Here is a 19,007-nt window from a genome sequence, read left to right as displayed (position 1 = left end):
CTAACTGAAAGAAGCCAGTCTGAAAAGGCTACATACTTTATGGATCCAACTATATGACATTGTGGGAAGGCAAAACTATGGAAACATTAAAAAATTAGTTGTTGCCAGGAACTGGGGAGGGGGAGGGAAGAATAGACAGAGCACAAAGGACTTTTTAGAGCAGTGAAACTATTCTTGCCCATACTGTAATGGTGGATACATATCATTACACATTTGTCAAAACCTGTATGATGGAGAACATCAAGAATGAACCCTAATGTCAACTGTGAACTTTGGGTGATAATGATTTGTCAGTGTAGGTTCATCAGTTTTAACATGTGCCATCTGGTGCTGAATGTTAGTAGTAAGGAAACTTGTGTTATGGGGTGGCGGAGTCTACAAAGGGGTGCATGGGAACTCTCTGTACTTTCTGCTCAGTTTTGCTGTGATCCTAAAATTTTTCTAGGAATTGTTTGTTTATTATTAAAAATGTGAAAAAAGTTACGAGAAAGTGAAAATTTAAAAATGACTTTTATTTATGTATTTATTTATTTATTTGAGACTTGCCCTGTTCCCCAGGCTATAGTGCAGTGGCGTGATCACAGTTCACTGTAACCCAGACCTCCCAGGCTCAAGCAATCTTCCTACCTCATCCTCCCAACTAGCTGGGGCTACAGGCATGCACCACCACCCCGGGGCTAATTTTTGTAGGGATGGGGTCTCCCTATGTTGTCCAGACTTATCATGAACTCCTGGGTTCAAGCGATCCACCCATCTTGGCCTCCCAAAGTGCTGGGATTACAGTCATGAACCACTGCAGTTGGCCAAATGACTTCATTTTAAATATGTGTTTAAAGAAAAATCTTTAAACACATATTTAAAATGTGTTTAAACACATAATTATGTTTCTTTTCCAAATATAAACTAAGTATTTGGTTAAACAGAAATCAAAAGGCATTTTCACTTAGATGCAAATGTTATAAATAGTAATTTAATAGATCCTCACATAATCTTCAATAGTAAATGTAACTCACATTGTGGCTGAAATAATGTATATTTTCAGTGAAGAATTCTGTAACTTTATTAAGTATAAAAATGAACTGTGTGTCTTTATTTGCCCTGAATGCTAGTTTTTGAGGATAGGTGTCTGAATACATAAAAGCACTCAAAGATTGGTAGCACAGTTTCTTTATCATGCCAGCTTGTACTTCAAATTATTTATTGATTTATTTTTCCTAAACCTATCACTAATTCTGCTCAGATAAGGGGATTTAATGAGATGACAGAAAAAAATTGGAGAAGAAAGAGAAGAAGAGATGAGAAGAAAGTAGATCCTTTTCAGAAGTGGAAATATGAAATAAAAAAGATAAAATGAAGAGCGTAGTGTTATAAATAAATATGAGTTAGTGATCTATGGGAGAAAACACCACTATTTAAAATTTATTAATTGCTAAGCATTAAAAGAATTGGATTAAGAATTGGAAGGTTCAGGGTATACACTGAACAAGCACCTTTAAGACTTGAGCAGTAGATCAGACATGTACGTATTTATGTGTGTAGGTTTGTATGTATGATATTTTACATGTGGTGGTTTTGACGTGAACATAATACCAAACTAGTGAGCAGCATAAACTACATACATATTGACTATGCAATGTATTAATCACATAAAACCAAATTTATTATAGCTCTCTGTTTTCTACTTAATTTTCCAAACCAAAATATTTAAGATTATATTCACTACTTACATTTTTTCCTTATTTGAAAATCAGAAATGAAATTGACAACAGTGAAAAACTGAATTTGCCTGTGTAACTTTCTAGTAGTGGAATGGAAGATTGTCTCTCTTATTAGGAGCGCCTAGCTTTATTTTTAGACTAGTATTTTAGACCATGTTGTATTTTAAACCATTAGCTAATAATGGTTTGGGTTCTACCTTTAAAAAGTAATTTTTGTCCATAATTTCTTTTTGAATGTCACGTATTAGACAACTATATAGCTTAATACTCTGTACAGATGTGTTTTTTGCCTTAGTATGATTTCCTTATGAGTTTTCAATATCCTAGACTTACAACCTCACTGTTTACTGTCTGTTCTACAGCACCTTAGAGGAATTTAGAGTTTACATATAGATTCTTAGCATTTTTTGATCTGAGAGGAATCAGATAGAAAATGTAGTTCAGATGCTGTATTTTAGATACAAGAAATACCAGACCTAAGGTTTAATGCCTGACTCCAACTCACACTCTTTGTGTGGTGCAAAGCGTGGTCTACTTCCTTCTTTACTTAAGGTTCAGCCCAGTACTGCTTCTGTCGCACAAACTGTCTGCATCTCTGGGGTTCTTTACTCCAACATCCTCCATCCTGCTACATAAACAATTTTTATTCAGACAGACAGTTTTCTGCTTCTTTTTGCCTCATCCTAACAGTGAGCAGTATTGTTAACCTAGCTTGTATACCTGTCTTATACACCTCAAATAGATTTTGTGAGGATTAAGATTCAATGTAAAAACTGAAGTTCCATGACGCAGGTCACAACCCTTCCATTATTGGCCCATAGGGTTTCAAATTTAAATGTGATGTCTTGAATGAATTGCCAGTATTCAAAAATGGATACATTTTACATAAAAATCTGGATAGTTTAGTTTTCCTTGGAAGTTCCATAAGTCTTGCAACATGAGATGGGCTTGTTGAGTGAAACTTTTAATACAGCATGTGCAGTTTCTATTTCACTGTAGTTCCTGTCACTGCTTACGCGTTTCCCAGTCCTTAGCCAAATGTCAGCTCTCGCTCCTTCATTATCGTATCTCCTACTTTCCTAATTTAAATTACTTGCCTTGATGTCTGTAGACATTTAGGGAGTTCGACTGCTGTTCTCTGAAAAGAAAAGTTGAAATTAATGGTACTAGTAAAATGTCTTTCAGGGCATAAAGGTAAGGGCTGGGGAAGACAGATATAAAACAGTGAGGAAGTTTATCAAATAAGTAAAATCACTGACATGTCTTCAAACTTGTTTTTCAAGGCAAACATGTCCCAGGTAAGGCAAGTGGGATTGCTGGCTGCTGGATGTCAGCCATGGAACAGGGATGTCTGCGCCGCCGGTGGAGACAGGTTTGCCTACTGTGCGACCCTGGCTATCTATATTTATCAGGTAAAATAATAATCATTCTTTACAATTTGTAATTATATCAGGTAAAATTAATATTTAATTCATACATATGTTAAGTCCTCATACATGAAAAGCATATGCTATAATTTCATTTATATTTATATTTTTAAAGTTTTGCTATTTATATCATATAGGTTTTAAAAGGTAAACTTTTAGAAAACACATTACTAAATTATAAGTAAATTTGATATAAGAAAATTCTCTTATGAGTTGAAGAGATGTGGGTGGTCCATTAGAGATCATTATAGTAAAATTAGTACAGATATATTTTGTGGTATTATTGGGAGAAAAAGTTGTATAATTATTTTTTTCATGCCCTAGCTCCATTCAGATATCCCTTATCAGTTCACAGTTTATAGAGCCAATAACCTCTTGAATTTCTTCACATAGAGGTGCCATAAGCATGTTAAATCACAGACCAGTCTTTCTCCTTAAATTCAAAGTCAGTGTCTCAGTGTCACCAGCTAACCATTCATCTAAACCAGAAATGTGATAGTTATCTTTGACCCTCTTCTGCTCACATCCGGTTCCCCTGATAACCAAGAGTGATTCTAATGTGTTATTGATATCTTTCTTACCTGAACTATTATAATAATCTCTTCATAGTCTTCACTTTTAGTTTGCCTCCCTCTAATTTATTGTTCAGTGTAATCAATTATCTGCAATGCAAATCTAAATTTTAACACTTTCAGTTGCTACTCATTCCTTAATAGTAACATCTAAACTTCATAGTATGGCGTTCTAATTCTTTTGTGATCTTCCTGCCTCTCTCTTACACTCTGTGCCAGATATACCAAACCAACCGCATTTTTCTAAGACATCTCAGGTTTTCATATCTTGCCTTCACTTACACTGATTTTTCAGTTTGCCTGCATTGCCTGTCTAGAGAACATTTTCTCATCTTTCAAATCTAAGGTCCTGTATTAACTCTTTTTCATATCCTGTTTTCCCCCCTTTCTTAGTAGTGAAGGACTTCATAAAATGGACTGCCTCTCTACATGCTTTCATTTATTAGAAGTGAATCTTTCCCATCTTTTAATTCTCAAATTTTTGCACACTTTCTGGCACTTAGAAGACATTCATTAAATGTCTTAATTGAATGGGTTTAAGGAAAGAATCTTGAAACTCCCACTTATTTCACTTAAAACTAAAAACCATCTTGTTTTATTCTAGAGTAAAAATTTGTTTCATTACTACACATTAGTTCATTACTAATTGTACTCTGGCTTATTGAAAATTTAAGAAATAATAGCATTAATGTATAAAACAATTCATTTTCTCCAATATAGCATAAGATTTCATGTGGTCCCCATTTCTCAACACTATAGAGACATCTAGCAACCAAAATGTAACTTCAATATAATTCACCCTTCTTCATTTTCATCCCCTTTATACACAACACAGCAGCAAGACCTCAAAATGCCTCTTTTGTTCTCTCATCTACCTCCTTTACACTCTATGTACTCCCAAGCTTCTCACTCCCAAATTCCTCCTACACAATTTCTCTGCTGTGTCGCTATCTTGTCTTTTATTTCCTCCTAAAGAGAGGAAGTTATCAAGCAAATCAAACTCTTCTTCCAAGGTAAGGATGGTAAAGAAACTCAGTGCATGAAAGCAGAACTTAATTTTTTCAAGTTTCAATGTCTTAAATTGTGTGATGATATTTTATGATGAATATTTCAAAATATTAAGATAAAATTATTAATATAAACAGTGTACATGAAAGTTGTCATGTCATTAAGGACTGAAACAAACTAAAAATTACCCTAATTTAGAAGTTAATGCAAATAAATTTAGGGGACAGTTCATTACCGTGTCCACTATAAAACCTTGTTTCAAAGTATGCCAGTAGAAAACTACATTATTAAATGGTGACATTAACAGGAAATTTATGTTAATAAGTATTGTTTTGAACATGATAACCTCAATTAAAGTCCTTTGAAAATTATGCTGCATAAATATAACATGATATAATTATTTTCAGAGGTAATGTTTATTAAATAACACTTGTAGCCAACGTGTAGTCCAAGTCTGATAATTTTGTCACACTCTGGATAATGACACTCAAGTATTAAATTTTTCTGAATGATTATAATGGGAAATGGTATTAGAATTTTTCTTTAACTGTTTATTTGTAACGCACTGATATGTTAATGTACTCTAAAAGTAATTTATGATCTATCTCAATGTAATAGTTCAGTCCAGTATTACTGAATTGTAAATATAATAGGAATGCATTAGTAGATTAATTCCTGCTAATAGTTCGGTGTTCTCTAGTGTGCTTACAGATACTAGATAGATAATTTGTATGGTAATATCAATGAAGGTCCCTGTTATGCAACATAGTTTCTCCACACATTTGCTATTTTAATAGATACTTCTGAATTTCTAATTTATATAGTGTATTTTTTCTTTTGGATACATTAGATACACTCACAGTATCTACCACAAGTGACTGAAATTGCTGAATAATTTAAAACTTGAAAACCTATTTATTTCTAAATGTATAGAAAACACAAGTATGTATTTAAATAAGTCGACTTAAAATTACTATTGCTGCAGTACTAATCAGGTGAAAACTCCATTGGTACTGGGTTATATTCAATAATGTTGTCATCCAAAGTTGTCCAAGAATAGCTGAACTTATAGAAAGAGAAATTATAGAAGAAAGCCTTAGGAAATTATGTAATTAGTCAAACATTTTACGTACAATGTTCACTGCAGCATTATTTGTGGGGGCAAAATCAAATTACTTAAATGCTAAACAGTATCGTAAGTGTTTATTCTTTCAATAATATTGACTGAATCTCTTCAATTAACCAAGCCTTACTCTGTACCATGATTGCGACTATGAGGAAACCAGGCGAAGTCTTCTTGTGGAACTTACATTCTGTAAGGTGTAAGGAATGGTCATAAGATAAATAAGTAAACAAACAGGTAAATTTTTCAGAAAGAAGTGTGTTCTGCAGAGGCTGCAAAAACAGGTATAATAAGATAGAGCCGTGGGGTAGGTTCTGGGGAGAGTTATGAACTAGGGTAGCATGCTCAGAAAACATCTCTCGGAAGAGGTGCATTTAAACTCAGACCTCAGTAGAAGAGTGAATAATCACGAGCAAATCAGTGGATAGAGTATTAAAAGGCCAAATGAGCAGCAAGCAGAAGGCCGTGAAGTGGAAGTGATTTTCTGTAATAGAGAAACAAGAAGTTCAGAGTGAACGAAGAGGAATATGATTCACATTCCTTTGCCAAGATAGCAGAGATTCGATTGTGTAGGCCTCTGAAGCTGTTTATCAGTTAGGATTTTATTGCAAGTATATGGCTTTAAAAAGTTTAATGTAATAATATTTCATATAGATTTTTAAAACTTAGAATGGCATGGTGAAAGGCTCATTATATGCTAAAGGGAAAAAACTACAACAAAAGGGAATAAACAACATATTCCAAAACATGCCAAAAATGACAGAGATTAATTCACGAATTAATGGAGGCACATTTACAAATGAAATAGAAAAAATTAGGCTGTTTATTTTTTCTGTTAACATATAGAAACAGAATATAATGTTCTATTCCCCAAAAAACAATAAAATAAAGAGGGTGAATGTCATTGCCCTGGAAGCTTTGGACATTTTAATAATGTAAGAATGAGCAGTTGGTTTGTTTAACTCAAATTTTCTTGATTCAAGTATAAGTAAAAAATTGCAAAAAAAAATTCTAAAACCAAGGGTTTTTCTTCTCATAAATAGATATAGCTATGGAAAATATAATAAAGCTCTGAATCATCATGTATATTTAAATGTGAAACATTTATTTTTACTTAATTTCTAAATGGATGTGTTTTCATTCTCTCAGTTTTTAATGTTTTTTTTTTTCAGCTGGTTGAATATTCTTGAATACACTTGAATGTAGACCAAGGCTTGAAATGTGTTCATATCTTTATTACTAGGTGAACTAACTTTCATGTATGTAGCTTTCATTTTGTGTAATGTGACTATTAATAGTGTATTATCTAAAAAAGGAGCACTAAAATATTTTATTTATATATTTTGTTTTAGTTGGATCACCGTTATAATGAATTCAAACTTCACGCAATTATGTCTGAACATAAAAAAACAATCACAGCAATTTCTTGGTGTCCACATAATCCTGATCTATTTGCAAGTGGCAGTACTGATAATTTAGTGATCATTTGGAATGTTGCAGAGCAAAAAGTCATTGCTAAACTCGACAGTACAAAAGGTATAATTATAACTGGGATTTATTTTATGGAATAAAATGTTTTATTTCAATGAGCACTATTAATATTATTAGTTCAGTTTTAAAATGGTGTTTTCAAACTTCCTAATGGTAACCTGTATAAGAAATACATTGCACATAATGACTTGTATCCATAGGTACAAAACTAAAACAAAATTTCCTGAAATAATTGTACTTAAAACATATGATCAACTAAAAACATAGCCAATACCAAATAATTTTATTAATGTTTAAATGTAATATAAAAATTTCCAAAATAAATATAAATAAATATAAAAATAATAATCAGAAAGATTTTCTTATTGAGACAGGTAATAAGCCTTGGCCATTCAATAATCCATTCCAGCCCTTAAATCACAAAGAAAGGATTATGCATACATTTGACGCATTGCTGAGCTGCTGGCACGTCTTTGTTTTTAATTTGGTCAAGGAAGAATGTCCTTATTCACACAAATTGGACTTTATGAATTGAAATAATAACATTAGATTGTTTCTACTCAGAATTAGGAACTCCTATTTAATCTTACCCGATCATAATAGTAAAGTTAAGTGATAATTATTCTGTGTTCCATGTCACAATAATTAACTCTCTTTTTGAGCACCATATTTAGTTCAATTGATTATGGTTTTGAAAGCTACTGCTGGGTATGTTTCAATTCACCTTCTTCTCTACAAAATAATCGTTATAAATTTGAGATAGAAAAACTGAGACATGACAGTCTCACTAATCTTATTTTGTTCAAATTTATAATCTAAGGCAACAATACTGAGAATTCATAGGCAATTATTTTTAAATTTTGTCTCCATAATAATAAAATAATAATATATTTTGTAGCTTTTAGACATATTCAACATATTTAGTATATTTGTTTATCTTTTCAAATTTAGGTCATTAAGAATGCTTAAAATATCAGTGTAATACATAAATTTTATTACTCAACTATTAAAGATATTTGTCAAATGAAGTTAATTTTCAACTGGGAAAATATGATTCTCATTCCCAAATTCACATACCCTGTTTTTAAATTTTTGCTTACAACAACCAATGTATTAGACAGTTTGCTCTAATCTCTGAACAAAATATTGTAAAAGTCAGCTATTCAATGAGCTTCCGTTAATATAATTAACAGCTTTTCTGAAGGCCTTCCATGAGAAAAAAACCAAATTACTTTTGGTATAATGCTTTGTGGTATGTAAACAGTGACTGATAACCTCAATCAAGACTTTTCATATCTCCCCATGTTTTCTGGTCATATCTGTTTCTCTACCAATCACAAATTCTATAGATTACTCCATTATTGTTATATTGATCAATAATACATTTCCCAGTACTTTAAACCTAGCTTTGTGTGAGATTCATCTCAAATGACACAACAAATCCTTCTTGAAATTCTTTTCATATTTTATGTGCCATAAACCAAAAAGATTGCATGGTATTATTGTTCTCATAAATATGTAACACAAAGTCAATATTAGGTTACAACTGCATATGATAAACATAAATTCTAAATGTTTTGCAAAAGTAATGATTAATTGTATGATCACCTAGTATATCCACAGATTTATCGTGAAACACTATATATATTACATCCATGCTTGGGGGAAGATTTTATTTGTTCATTAGCTATATGTACCATAGTTTCTTCTATGACTGAATATACAATTAAATAATGCTTTCTAATTAACAGTCCCAGAATGATTAGATAATTGTGGAAACCTTTTGGCAAATTTTTTGTCTTTTTCCTTTTTCTGAAAATTTTCAGCTATCCAAATATCTTCTTAATTTGAAGACTGATATTTTATTTGCAAAAAATTATTATTAGTTTTGGTGATTTTCATGTTAAACAACTCTTTTGAAAAGTTTTAGGCTCATTTTTCTTTTTGGAATCCTGCTTAAGCAAAGTAGAAATTTGCATTAAGTGAACTTTTTTTTTCAACTTTCACATACAGTGGTTGAATTTGATCCTGCCTCTGTGTTTTTACTTCATTTTTCCTTTTTTTCTAATAATCTATCCATTTAAAGGAAAATGCATGTAGTTTTTCTGAACATAAAATGTAAAAATTGTCACCAATTTGAAAAAGTCACACTTTATGTAACAGTGGATAATACTACTACTTACCTATCTCAGAATACTTTTGAGAGAATTAAAGTAGTTGATATTTGCAGAGCTCTTGGAAGTGCTTGTACATAAGTCACTGTAAAAGTGTTTTACATTATTATTTTTATATGACACTGTTTCTGGTCCCTTCACTTTCTTTGCTGTCACTCTCTAAATATGTAGCCAGAGAGCCAGTATTCTGTTGTCCTTCTACTGTGCTGTGGTAGTTTGATCCATAAAGACTAACTCATCTCTTTCTGGGTCAACTCTACTTCTATTACTGTATCCTAAAACCATATCAACATTTTTATTGGCCTTTTTCATGTATGCATTCATTCATTTAGCAAGTATTTACGGAGTCCTCATTATGGGTCAAGCCCTGAAATAGGCATTAGGCTTTCGGTGTCTGCCCCCTGGAGCACATAGACTGTTGACACAAACTGAACTTACTATCAATCAGCGAATTTCAACTCTGTGTCTTTGTTCACATCATTTTCTTTTCCTGGGAAATACTGCTCATTCCATGTATTTAAACTCTACCCCTCTTTCTAGATATAATTCGAATCCAATTTCTTTTCAAGGACAGTAGCACAGTGGTTTCTAAACCTTTCTGCATATCAAAATGATTTGAGGAAGCTTGTTAAAAATAATTTTTTTGGCTCAAACTCCACATGATCTGATATGTTATACTTCATTTCATGATTTTGATGTGGCCAACTAATATATCAGTGTTGAACGATGCACAATCTCTCATAAGTTTCTCCTAACACGTATTTTATATATGATTTATTTGATCACAGTAGCAGGTTAATTAACAATTAACTTTCATATTCCATCTTATAGACCAAAAGGCACCTTTATATAAATGACTGTATTTCCTTTTCTTGACTTTCATGTAAAATAAATGGACAGCTATTTTTAATTATCTCCTTTTTATAGATGAGGAAACAGAAATTTGGAGAAATAAAATGACTTGTTTATTTGAGGCAAGACTTAGATTTGAATCTAAATTCCTGATAAGACATAGATTATAAAATCAAGTACATTGTTTTTAAAACCTTATAGTAGCATTTATCGTTGTATTCACTAATCTCTATCTCTCTAACATATATTTAAATGTCTTTCAAGCAGGAATCTTATCCCACACTACTCTGTATACCTAGAATGCCTGTAGGCATTTTAGGTCCTACCTACAAATACACAATAAGCATTTATTGCTTTAATATTTAATATATAGGCTTAAAATAAAGAAGTATACAAAGGCATTTGACTCTATGAAGCATATGATCATGTAAGTAGTATTTAACCTAAGTAGATATATTTTCTTTCATCACGGACTCTCCATACATATGTTCCCTGCAGTCTTTGGGATTTCTTTATAACCTAATTCCCAAATAAGAAAGTAATATATCTTAAAAATAATAAATATGTTCTTGTATTTTGATTTGCTTTCGAAATGTTAACAATGCAAATAATAGTTAATGGTATAATCTTGTGCCATATCTCTTTATTGTGTGCCTATATTTAATTTATTCCAGGGATCCCTGCCTCTCTGAACTGGAGCTGGAATGCAGATGATGTGGTGGCATTTGTTTCCCACAGAGGCCCACTGTTCATTTGGACCATCTCAGGACCAGATAGCGGAGTGACTGTACACAAAGAAGCTCATAGCTTCTTGTCTGACATCTGTGTATTCAGATGGCACACACACACAAAGGGGAAAGTTGCATTTGGTCATATGGATGGAAGTCTGTCAATTTTTCAGCCCGGTGAGAATTTAATTAGTATGGTATCTTTAAAAAGTACGTTTTTCTTATATATAATTTGATACTTACTTGCTCTTTCCAGGGACCAGTCCCTATTGTAAATAAAGCCAAAAGTGGTGAAATTTTACTTTTGTTATTATTATTGTGAAAACGTCATCCAGTATTGTACCGAGTCTAAATATTCATTTGAAGTAAGATGTATGTATATTATAATACATTCAACGTAGCTGTGCAGATTTTACTTGGAATTAACCTAAATCAGTCATTTATCCCGTATTTGTATTTTAAAGTCAAATCTTTATTTCTGTACATTTACTAAAAAACAGCCTGAATGAACAAGGACATACAGCAGGAGTGTATGATGGTTTATTAATACTAATTCTAAATGTTTTCCCACCTGCTTTAAATAATATCATTCTAATGCCACAGCTCCTTGGCAAAGGCTTTGACACTGGCATAAAAGAAAAATGATAACCCTTCAATCTCCTATTAGTTAATTAATTTGGCTGAGAAATTAGATTATGTTCACTTACAAAAGTATGATTAAAAATTAAAAATTACCTGAATTGCTTGCTTTCCCCTCAAAAATAAGTATTTTTAACATTTGGGAAACACGCTTTTAGCCATCTGGTATCTCTGTTGATATATGTGGCTTCCGGCTGGCTAGATGGATGAATGAAAGTGCTTTCTCAGGAACAGCAAAACTACTTTCACAAAACAAATTGTATTTAATTGATCTGAAATTAATAGAAAAAAGATATTGAAATTGAACACATGACATTGTGAAAATTTAAACAAATCTTTCTTCAGGAAATAATATTTCTAAAGTTAAAAAGGATTGTGTAAAAACATTAATACATTGAGGCCATTATATTCTAAATATATTTTAAACAGGATAAAAGATGAAAATAAATGTTCCTATCCTTCTTCTCCAGTTTCTCTCTCAGTTCTTTGTACATGTCCTCTGTTGTTCCGTCTGGTCGTACCAGGTTAACCTGGGGACGGCCTCATCGATTTGTCGAAGGTTAGTGTGAGGAGAGATCAATGACTGGTGCTTCTTCTGGATAGGTTGTACCAAGCACCTGCACTCCTACTTCACCTGTTCCATCCTCTGCACTGGAAGCTGATTCTGTTTTATAGTTGGTCATTAAGGCTCATAGTTAAGCAATATAATTCATAGCTTTCTTTCTTTTGATTTGGTGAATACCACGCCTTTCTCTGTAACCTTTATCTCCGGCAGCCTTCCTTAGTTTCTGGAATGTAATCTATTATAAATATGTATGCTGTGTGGTTCCTCCTCTTACCTCTCTGGATTACATAACCAATCTCATTAGTGATGTTCCTCTATGTCTTCCCTGGCCTACAATCAGAGATTTCATCAGGATTCTGACACTTTTCAAGCTAGATCTGAAAAAGATATGAGGAGTGTGTTCTTATTTTATTCTAAACTGCACTCTAGATATTTTTATATTTTATGATTTGCCATTTTTACCCTCTCCTTTATCACTGACTAAGGTTGTCTTTTTTCTTGATTTATTATTATTAGGGATCTTTGAAAGTTTCAAGCCATAGGACATTGGGACTTTGTATTATGTATCTAAAATATAAAACATTGAGACAGTGTTTTATATTTTAGATACATAAAACCGAAGAGGAAAAAAAGGTCTCCTTGGTTTTCTCTTAGATTTAGAGGATAGAATGATTAATATTTGAGCTATGTGCCTTCCAGAAGAGACCATTGTTTTTCAGTAACCCAATCTTCCAGTTGTTAAACCAAGTGACTTGCCCATCTATACACAAGTCAGCAAGTGTTATTTTTCTGTTCAACCCATATATTGGTTTATTAGAGCTGGTGTAAGAAAAGTATCACAAACAGGATAGCTTAGAACAATATAAGTTTTATTATCTCACAATTCTTGAGGCCAGTAGTATAAAATTAGGTGTAAAGAGGGCCATGTTCCCCCTGATGGCACTAAGGAAGGAGCTTTTCCAGGCCTCTCTCCTGGCTTCCTGTCCTTGGCTTGTGGCAATATAACTGCAATCTTCACATGTCACATGGCTTCCCTGCTGCGTGCTACTTGTCTCTGTGACAAAATTTTCCCTCTTTATAAAGACGTAGTCATACTGGATGAGGCTGTACCCTAAGGACCTCATCTTAACCGGATCATCTGCAACAGCCCTAACTCCAAATAAGATCACATTTGCAGAATCTAGGGGTGAGGAATTTAATGCCTTTTTTGAGGGAGCACAGTTCAACCTATAACAACACAATACAGACTTGATAACCCCATTTATTCTGTAGGATTTATTTAGAAATTAATATGCACAAACATTATGAAAGGTACAATCCTGCTAGGTATTTTCCTTTTGTATATACACAAGCGAATGGATCATGAAGGAAGCACTACCTTTTAATTCTAACACTACATTATGGATTGTGAGTTGGAAACTGTTAGCATTAACACCAGTATAGCTAGCCTTCTTACTGTTTGTGAGTTGTTACCCTTATCTTCTTAATGACTTACTGGCACCACAGAGAGTTCCATCCCGATGTTACTATATAGGATTTCCATCCACCAGGTTCTTGCAGGAACCTATGACCTCAAGATCTCTGTTGTCTAGTCCTTCTCAGAAGAAAAAATAAGCGTTCATGGAGAATTGGGCACAATAACATAGCTCATCATTTTAAATCAGTAATTTTGAAACTGTGCTCTGTATGTTTGTATACCTAAGTGTGTGTACTGAGGGTATGAGGGCCTCATAAATGAGGCAGCTGAGCTTTAAGCCGTCTTCTTCTTTTCAGCCTGAAAATCACCATGTTATCCTGTATTATTTACTGGATTTTCTTGTAAATATTCTTATATGAACAGAAGACTCCAGAGCAAAAAAGTGGAAAACTGCTTTAGTTATCTCAAGTTGTATTCCTAGGCCAAGTTCATCAGAGAACCTTTTTAAAAATCTTTATTATAAACATGTTTAAATTGAACTGATTTTGGTATTAATCTATAACCTTAATAAAATATGCCTTGTTTTATTGTAGGAATGTTGTTGATGACACTGCCTCTATAAAACTGTGACTTAGCGGAAAAAACAGACTCAGTTTCTGCTACTCTACTCTCATAGCACACTTATCACACTAGATGTGTGAGAGGTTTTCTCTGTACATTAAGCAAACAGCCACCTCTACAGGCAACTCTTGCTGGGCATCCTCCAGTTCAATCCCGACACTATCTACCTGGAGACAGAGTCAGATCACACACATTGAGGGATCTGTCCCCATGACTGTCCCCTTTTCCGATGTCGGTTCTTAGCCTTTGCCTGTGCTTCTGAATGGCTGGCTATAATCAAGGTTCCCATGGATGGCCCCCTCATTGGATTTGAATAGCTTGCTCCTGTGGCTCACAGAACTCAGGGAAACACTTTCTTACCTTATTATAAAGGATATTACAAAGGATACAAATGAAATGATGAATAGGGCAAGGCATATGGGAAAGAACATGGGGCTTCCATGCTGTCTCCAATCATGCTGCCCCCCAGGAGACTCCATATGCTCGGCTCTCTGGAAACTCCCAAATTCTGTTTCTTCAGAGTTTTTATAGAAGCTTTATTACATGGGCATATTGATTAAAATGTTGGCCCTTGTCGATCAACCTAACCTTCAGTCCCTCTTCCCTCTCTGGACATTGAGGGATGAGGCTGAAGGTCCCAACTCTCTCATCAAGCCTTGGTCTTTCCAGTGACCAGTCCCATTATGAAGCCACCTTGTGGCCACCAGCTTCCTGGTCTACTCACTATCACACAAAAAGACACTGCAGAGAGTCCAAGGATTTGAGGAGTTGTAATACCAGGAAATAGGGCTGAAAACCAAACATATAGTTCACAATATTATAGTCTCCCTTTTAAAAGCACACAAGATACATTTATTTCTGGTCTCAATTCTGTAATTTTAAATCATGACATGGGATTGCAGCAAGATTGCGTTATCTTTCAATTGTGCTTTTTAGAAAGGAAACACTTCCTTTATGATACTTAGGACTAATTGGTACTTTCTGGTAAGGCTACAGTCTCTCCAACTAGTCGCTGCACGGCCTCTCTTGAGAATGAGAGGAGTTAGTGGAATTCCAATGTAGTATCTCAGCAGAATGATTTTTTCCCCCTATTTCCAGTTGTGTACGTAAATTACAAGGAACAAGAAGTTTGTTTGATGGTCCTTTGCTTCGTTTAATTAGACTTGTTTTAACTACATATCTTTCTGGCTCCCCTATTTGTACTGGTAGTTGGGTGTGAATTATAATTATGGCAAATAAGATGAATGAGAAAGCAATAACAGTAAATATTAATGTGCTGTTTATAATGTATACCACTATTCTAAACATTTTCATCAAATTCACTTAATAGTTTTTCAAACTCTTATATTCTCCATTTTTTTAAAAAAAATCACAAAACGGAGGCCGAGGGAGATTAAGTATCTTGTCTGAGACAGCAAAGCTACTAAGAAGTAGAAGTAGGATTGGACCCAGGCAGTCAGCCAGCTCTAACATTTATCCTTTTAAATCACTATATGATATTTTTAATTTCAATAAGCATTTTCCATATTTCTGTGCTGCTGTGACCCAGTGAAATTTGTAATTGTTGACAAGACCTGAGTATATTATTGATCTGTATATTTTCTTACCGCTTTCCGGTAACAAATGGGAGAAACATTCAAGGCACTGGAAATTGTCAAAGCAGAGCATCACATCTGACTTTCATCATTAGGACAAATTATTCTGCATTCACATGTCAGTTATGCCTTCTGCATAGAAATGCCACATCTATATTTTCAATACCCTCAGAGATAGATATTATACAAGGAAAAAGTTAATATGTTCTAAATTATTGATCCTTTTCTTTTGCAAGTTTTTTGGAAATAATTATCTCTATATTTTAATAGGTAATAAAAATCAGAAGCATGTTTTGAGACCTGAATCTCGTGAAGGAACAGATGAAGAGGATCCAGTTACGGCTTTGGAATGGGACCCACTATCTACTGATTATCTTCTAGTGGTTAATTTGCATTATGGAATTCGCCTGGTAGATTCGGAGTCACTTTCTTGCATAACAACATTTAATCTTCCCAGTGCTGCAGCTTCTGTACAGTGCTTAGCCTGGGTTCCCAGTGCTCCTGGGATGTTTGTAACTGGAGGTAAGCTAATCTCCTTCCCCTAGGGTTTTAAATATATGTATATATCCTTTCACTGAATTTAGGAAATTGTCCTTTATAAGTTGAGTTTGTTTAAAATGTATTAATAGCCCAATTATTATCATTTATTATAGTAAATGACTAGTGTACTTTTTATTGTATGTCATCAATGATAAAATGAAATGAAAATTAAGGCCCACTCTTCCAGTTTTCTGGAAATATCTTGGAATATAGAATATATGTGCACACATGTGAGCATGTCTGTGTGTGTGTAAAAGACAAAGACAGTTCAATTTCAGGCATAGTAGGATGACAGTGAAGGTACTGACCAGGAAAACAATTATCTGATGGGAGCTTTATTAGTTTCACTGTCTTAGTCCATTTTGTGTTGCTATGACAGAATACCACAGAATATTCTGCTATAACAGAATGCTACAAGCTGAGTAATCTATAAACCACAGAAGGTTTATAGTATATAATAATCTAAACTATAAACTAGTTTAGATTAGTTTAAGGCATATATAAGAAGGCTGGGATGCCCAAGAGCATGGCACAGGCATCTAAAGAAGAACCTTGTGCTGCTGAAACCAAGAGAAGACAAGAGCATGAAAGCAAGAGGGGACCTAGCTCGCTTTTATAACAAAGCCACACTCACAATAAAGAACCCATTCCTGGCCGTGCACGGTGGCTCACACCTGTAATCCCAGCACTTTGGGAGGCCAGGGCAGGCAAATCACCTGAGGCTGGGAGTTCAAGACCAGCCTGACCAACATGGAGAAACCCTGTCTCTACTAAAAATACAAAATTAGCTGGGCATGGTGGCGGGCATCTGTAATCTCAGCTACTTCTGAAGCCGAGGCAGGAGAATCGCTTGAACCTAGGAGGTGAAGGTTGCAGTAAGCCAGATCATGTCATTGATTCCAGCCTGGGTAACAAGAGCAAAACTCTGTTAAAAAAAAAAGAAAAACCCACTCCTATACTGTCTATATTAATCCATTCATAAGAGTAGAGCTGGAATGACCTGATTGCCTCTGATTAGATGCCATCTCCTAACTATGTTACAGTGGGGATTAAGTTTCTAACACATGAATTTTGTGGGAGGCATTCAAACTATAGCACTCACTGTCCATGAGCTAAAAGGATACCCCTTCATGGTTTCCTACTCATGAGAGAATTAGTAAAGATAAGTAGAGATAGGTGATAGGAAGATGAGGGAATTGAGGAATAGTAACTAGAAATTAAATGACTCTCTACTTTTACCATTTAATTGTGTTCAGAGAAAGAGACTGCTGAAGAGACAGAATATTTTCAGCTGTCATATAAATACTTCCCATATTTGCTTAGTTTGAAATAATAGACAAAGTTTCTTTACCCTCTCAAAAATTTAAAATAAATTCTTTACTTCTTTAATACTTAACACTGACGCTACTCCATGGATTGAATCAACTGCTGTGAATGATAAATGTTAGGGGAAAAAAAATCCACAAAATTTCCAGAAGCAAAACTTGACTTTGCAGTGTGACAAGTACTACGTTGAATCCATGTAAATAATATGATGTGTAGGCATTGTTCTAGTTATAATAAATGATATGGCTCGACTGTGTCTCCACCCAAAATTTCATCTGGAATTGTAATTGCCATAATCCCTAACTGTCAATGGTGGACCCAGGTGGAGCTAATTGGATCATGGGGGCCATAGTTTCCCCCATGCTGTTCTCATGATAATGAGTGAGTCTCACGAGATCTGATGGTTTTATAAGTGTCTGGCATTTCTCCTGCTTGCACTCACTCCATTCCACTACCCTGTGAAGAAGGTGCCTGCTTCTCCTTTGCCTTCTACCATGATTGTAAGTTTCCTGAGGCCTCCCCAGCCATGCAGAACTGAGATTCAGTTAAACCTCTTTTCTTTATAAATTACCCAGTCATAGGTATTTCTTTATAGCCATGTGAGAACAGACTAATATAATAAGTAATTTGGAAATGATTTAAAGTATAATATATGCAAATATTATGCCATTTTATGTAAGAGACTTGGGCATTGATGGATTTTGTTATCCATGGAAGGTCCTAGAACCAATCTCCCATAAATAACAAGGGGCAACTGTACATGAAAATAGATGGAATCTTAATTTGTATATCTTAATTGCCTTTAACTTTTCAGGATGTAATTAATAATAGGCATGGATTTTTGTTTTGTTTTGTTTTGAGATAGTATCTTTCTCTGTCATGCAGGCTGCAGTGAACTGGTGCAATCTTGGCTCACTGCAACCTCCACCTTCCAGGTTCAAGTGATTCTCCTGCTTCAGCCTTCCAAGTAGCTGGGATTTCAGACACATGCCATCACGCGTGGCTAATTTTTCTATTTTTAGTAGAGGCAAGAGTTTTGCCATGTTGGCCAGGCTGGTCTCAAACCCTAACCTCAAGTGGTCCACCCACCTCAGCCTCCTAAAGTGCTGGGATTAGAGACGTGAGCCATCATGCCCAGCCCAATAGGCATGGAACTTTTGAATATCTGTTATTACCATTACTGAAATATCCTTCACATATAAAATTCACCA

The 19,007-nt window shown here is 34.2% G+C and overlaps 1 protein-coding gene across 7 annotated transcripts in view; it reads left to right on the top strand.

The window, feature by feature from the left end:
* WDR17 (WD repeat domain 17) overlaps positions 1–19,007 on the top strand; it is a 125,482-nt gene that overhangs the window by 49,656 nt on the left and 56,819 nt on the right. For 6 of the 7 annotated variants that reach the window (XM_078366228.1, XM_002745200.7, XM_008992435.5 and 3 more), the window contains 4 exons: positions 3,002–3,130; positions 7,201–7,384; positions 11,040–11,270; positions 16,201–16,452. In XM_078366228.1, coding sequence (XP_078222354.1) covers positions 3,008–3,130; positions 7,201–7,384; positions 11,040–11,270; positions 16,201–16,452 — 790 coding nt within the window. In that variant the 5' untranslated portion in view covers positions 3,002–3,007. The remainder of the gene's footprint in view (positions 1–3,001; positions 3,131–7,200; positions 7,385–11,039; positions 11,271–16,200; positions 16,453–19,007) is intronic. The other variant, XM_035292595.3, reaches the window with a different exon arrangement.

The sequence above is a fragment of the Callithrix jacchus genome, chromosome 3 (genome assembly GCF_049354715.1).
Source record: "Callithrix jacchus isolate 240 chromosome 3, calJac240_pri, whole genome shotgun sequence".
NCBI lineage: Eukaryota > Metazoa > Chordata > Mammalia > Primates > Cebidae > Callithrix > Callithrix jacchus.
This window is presented reverse-complemented; position numbering and strand designations above follow the sequence as displayed.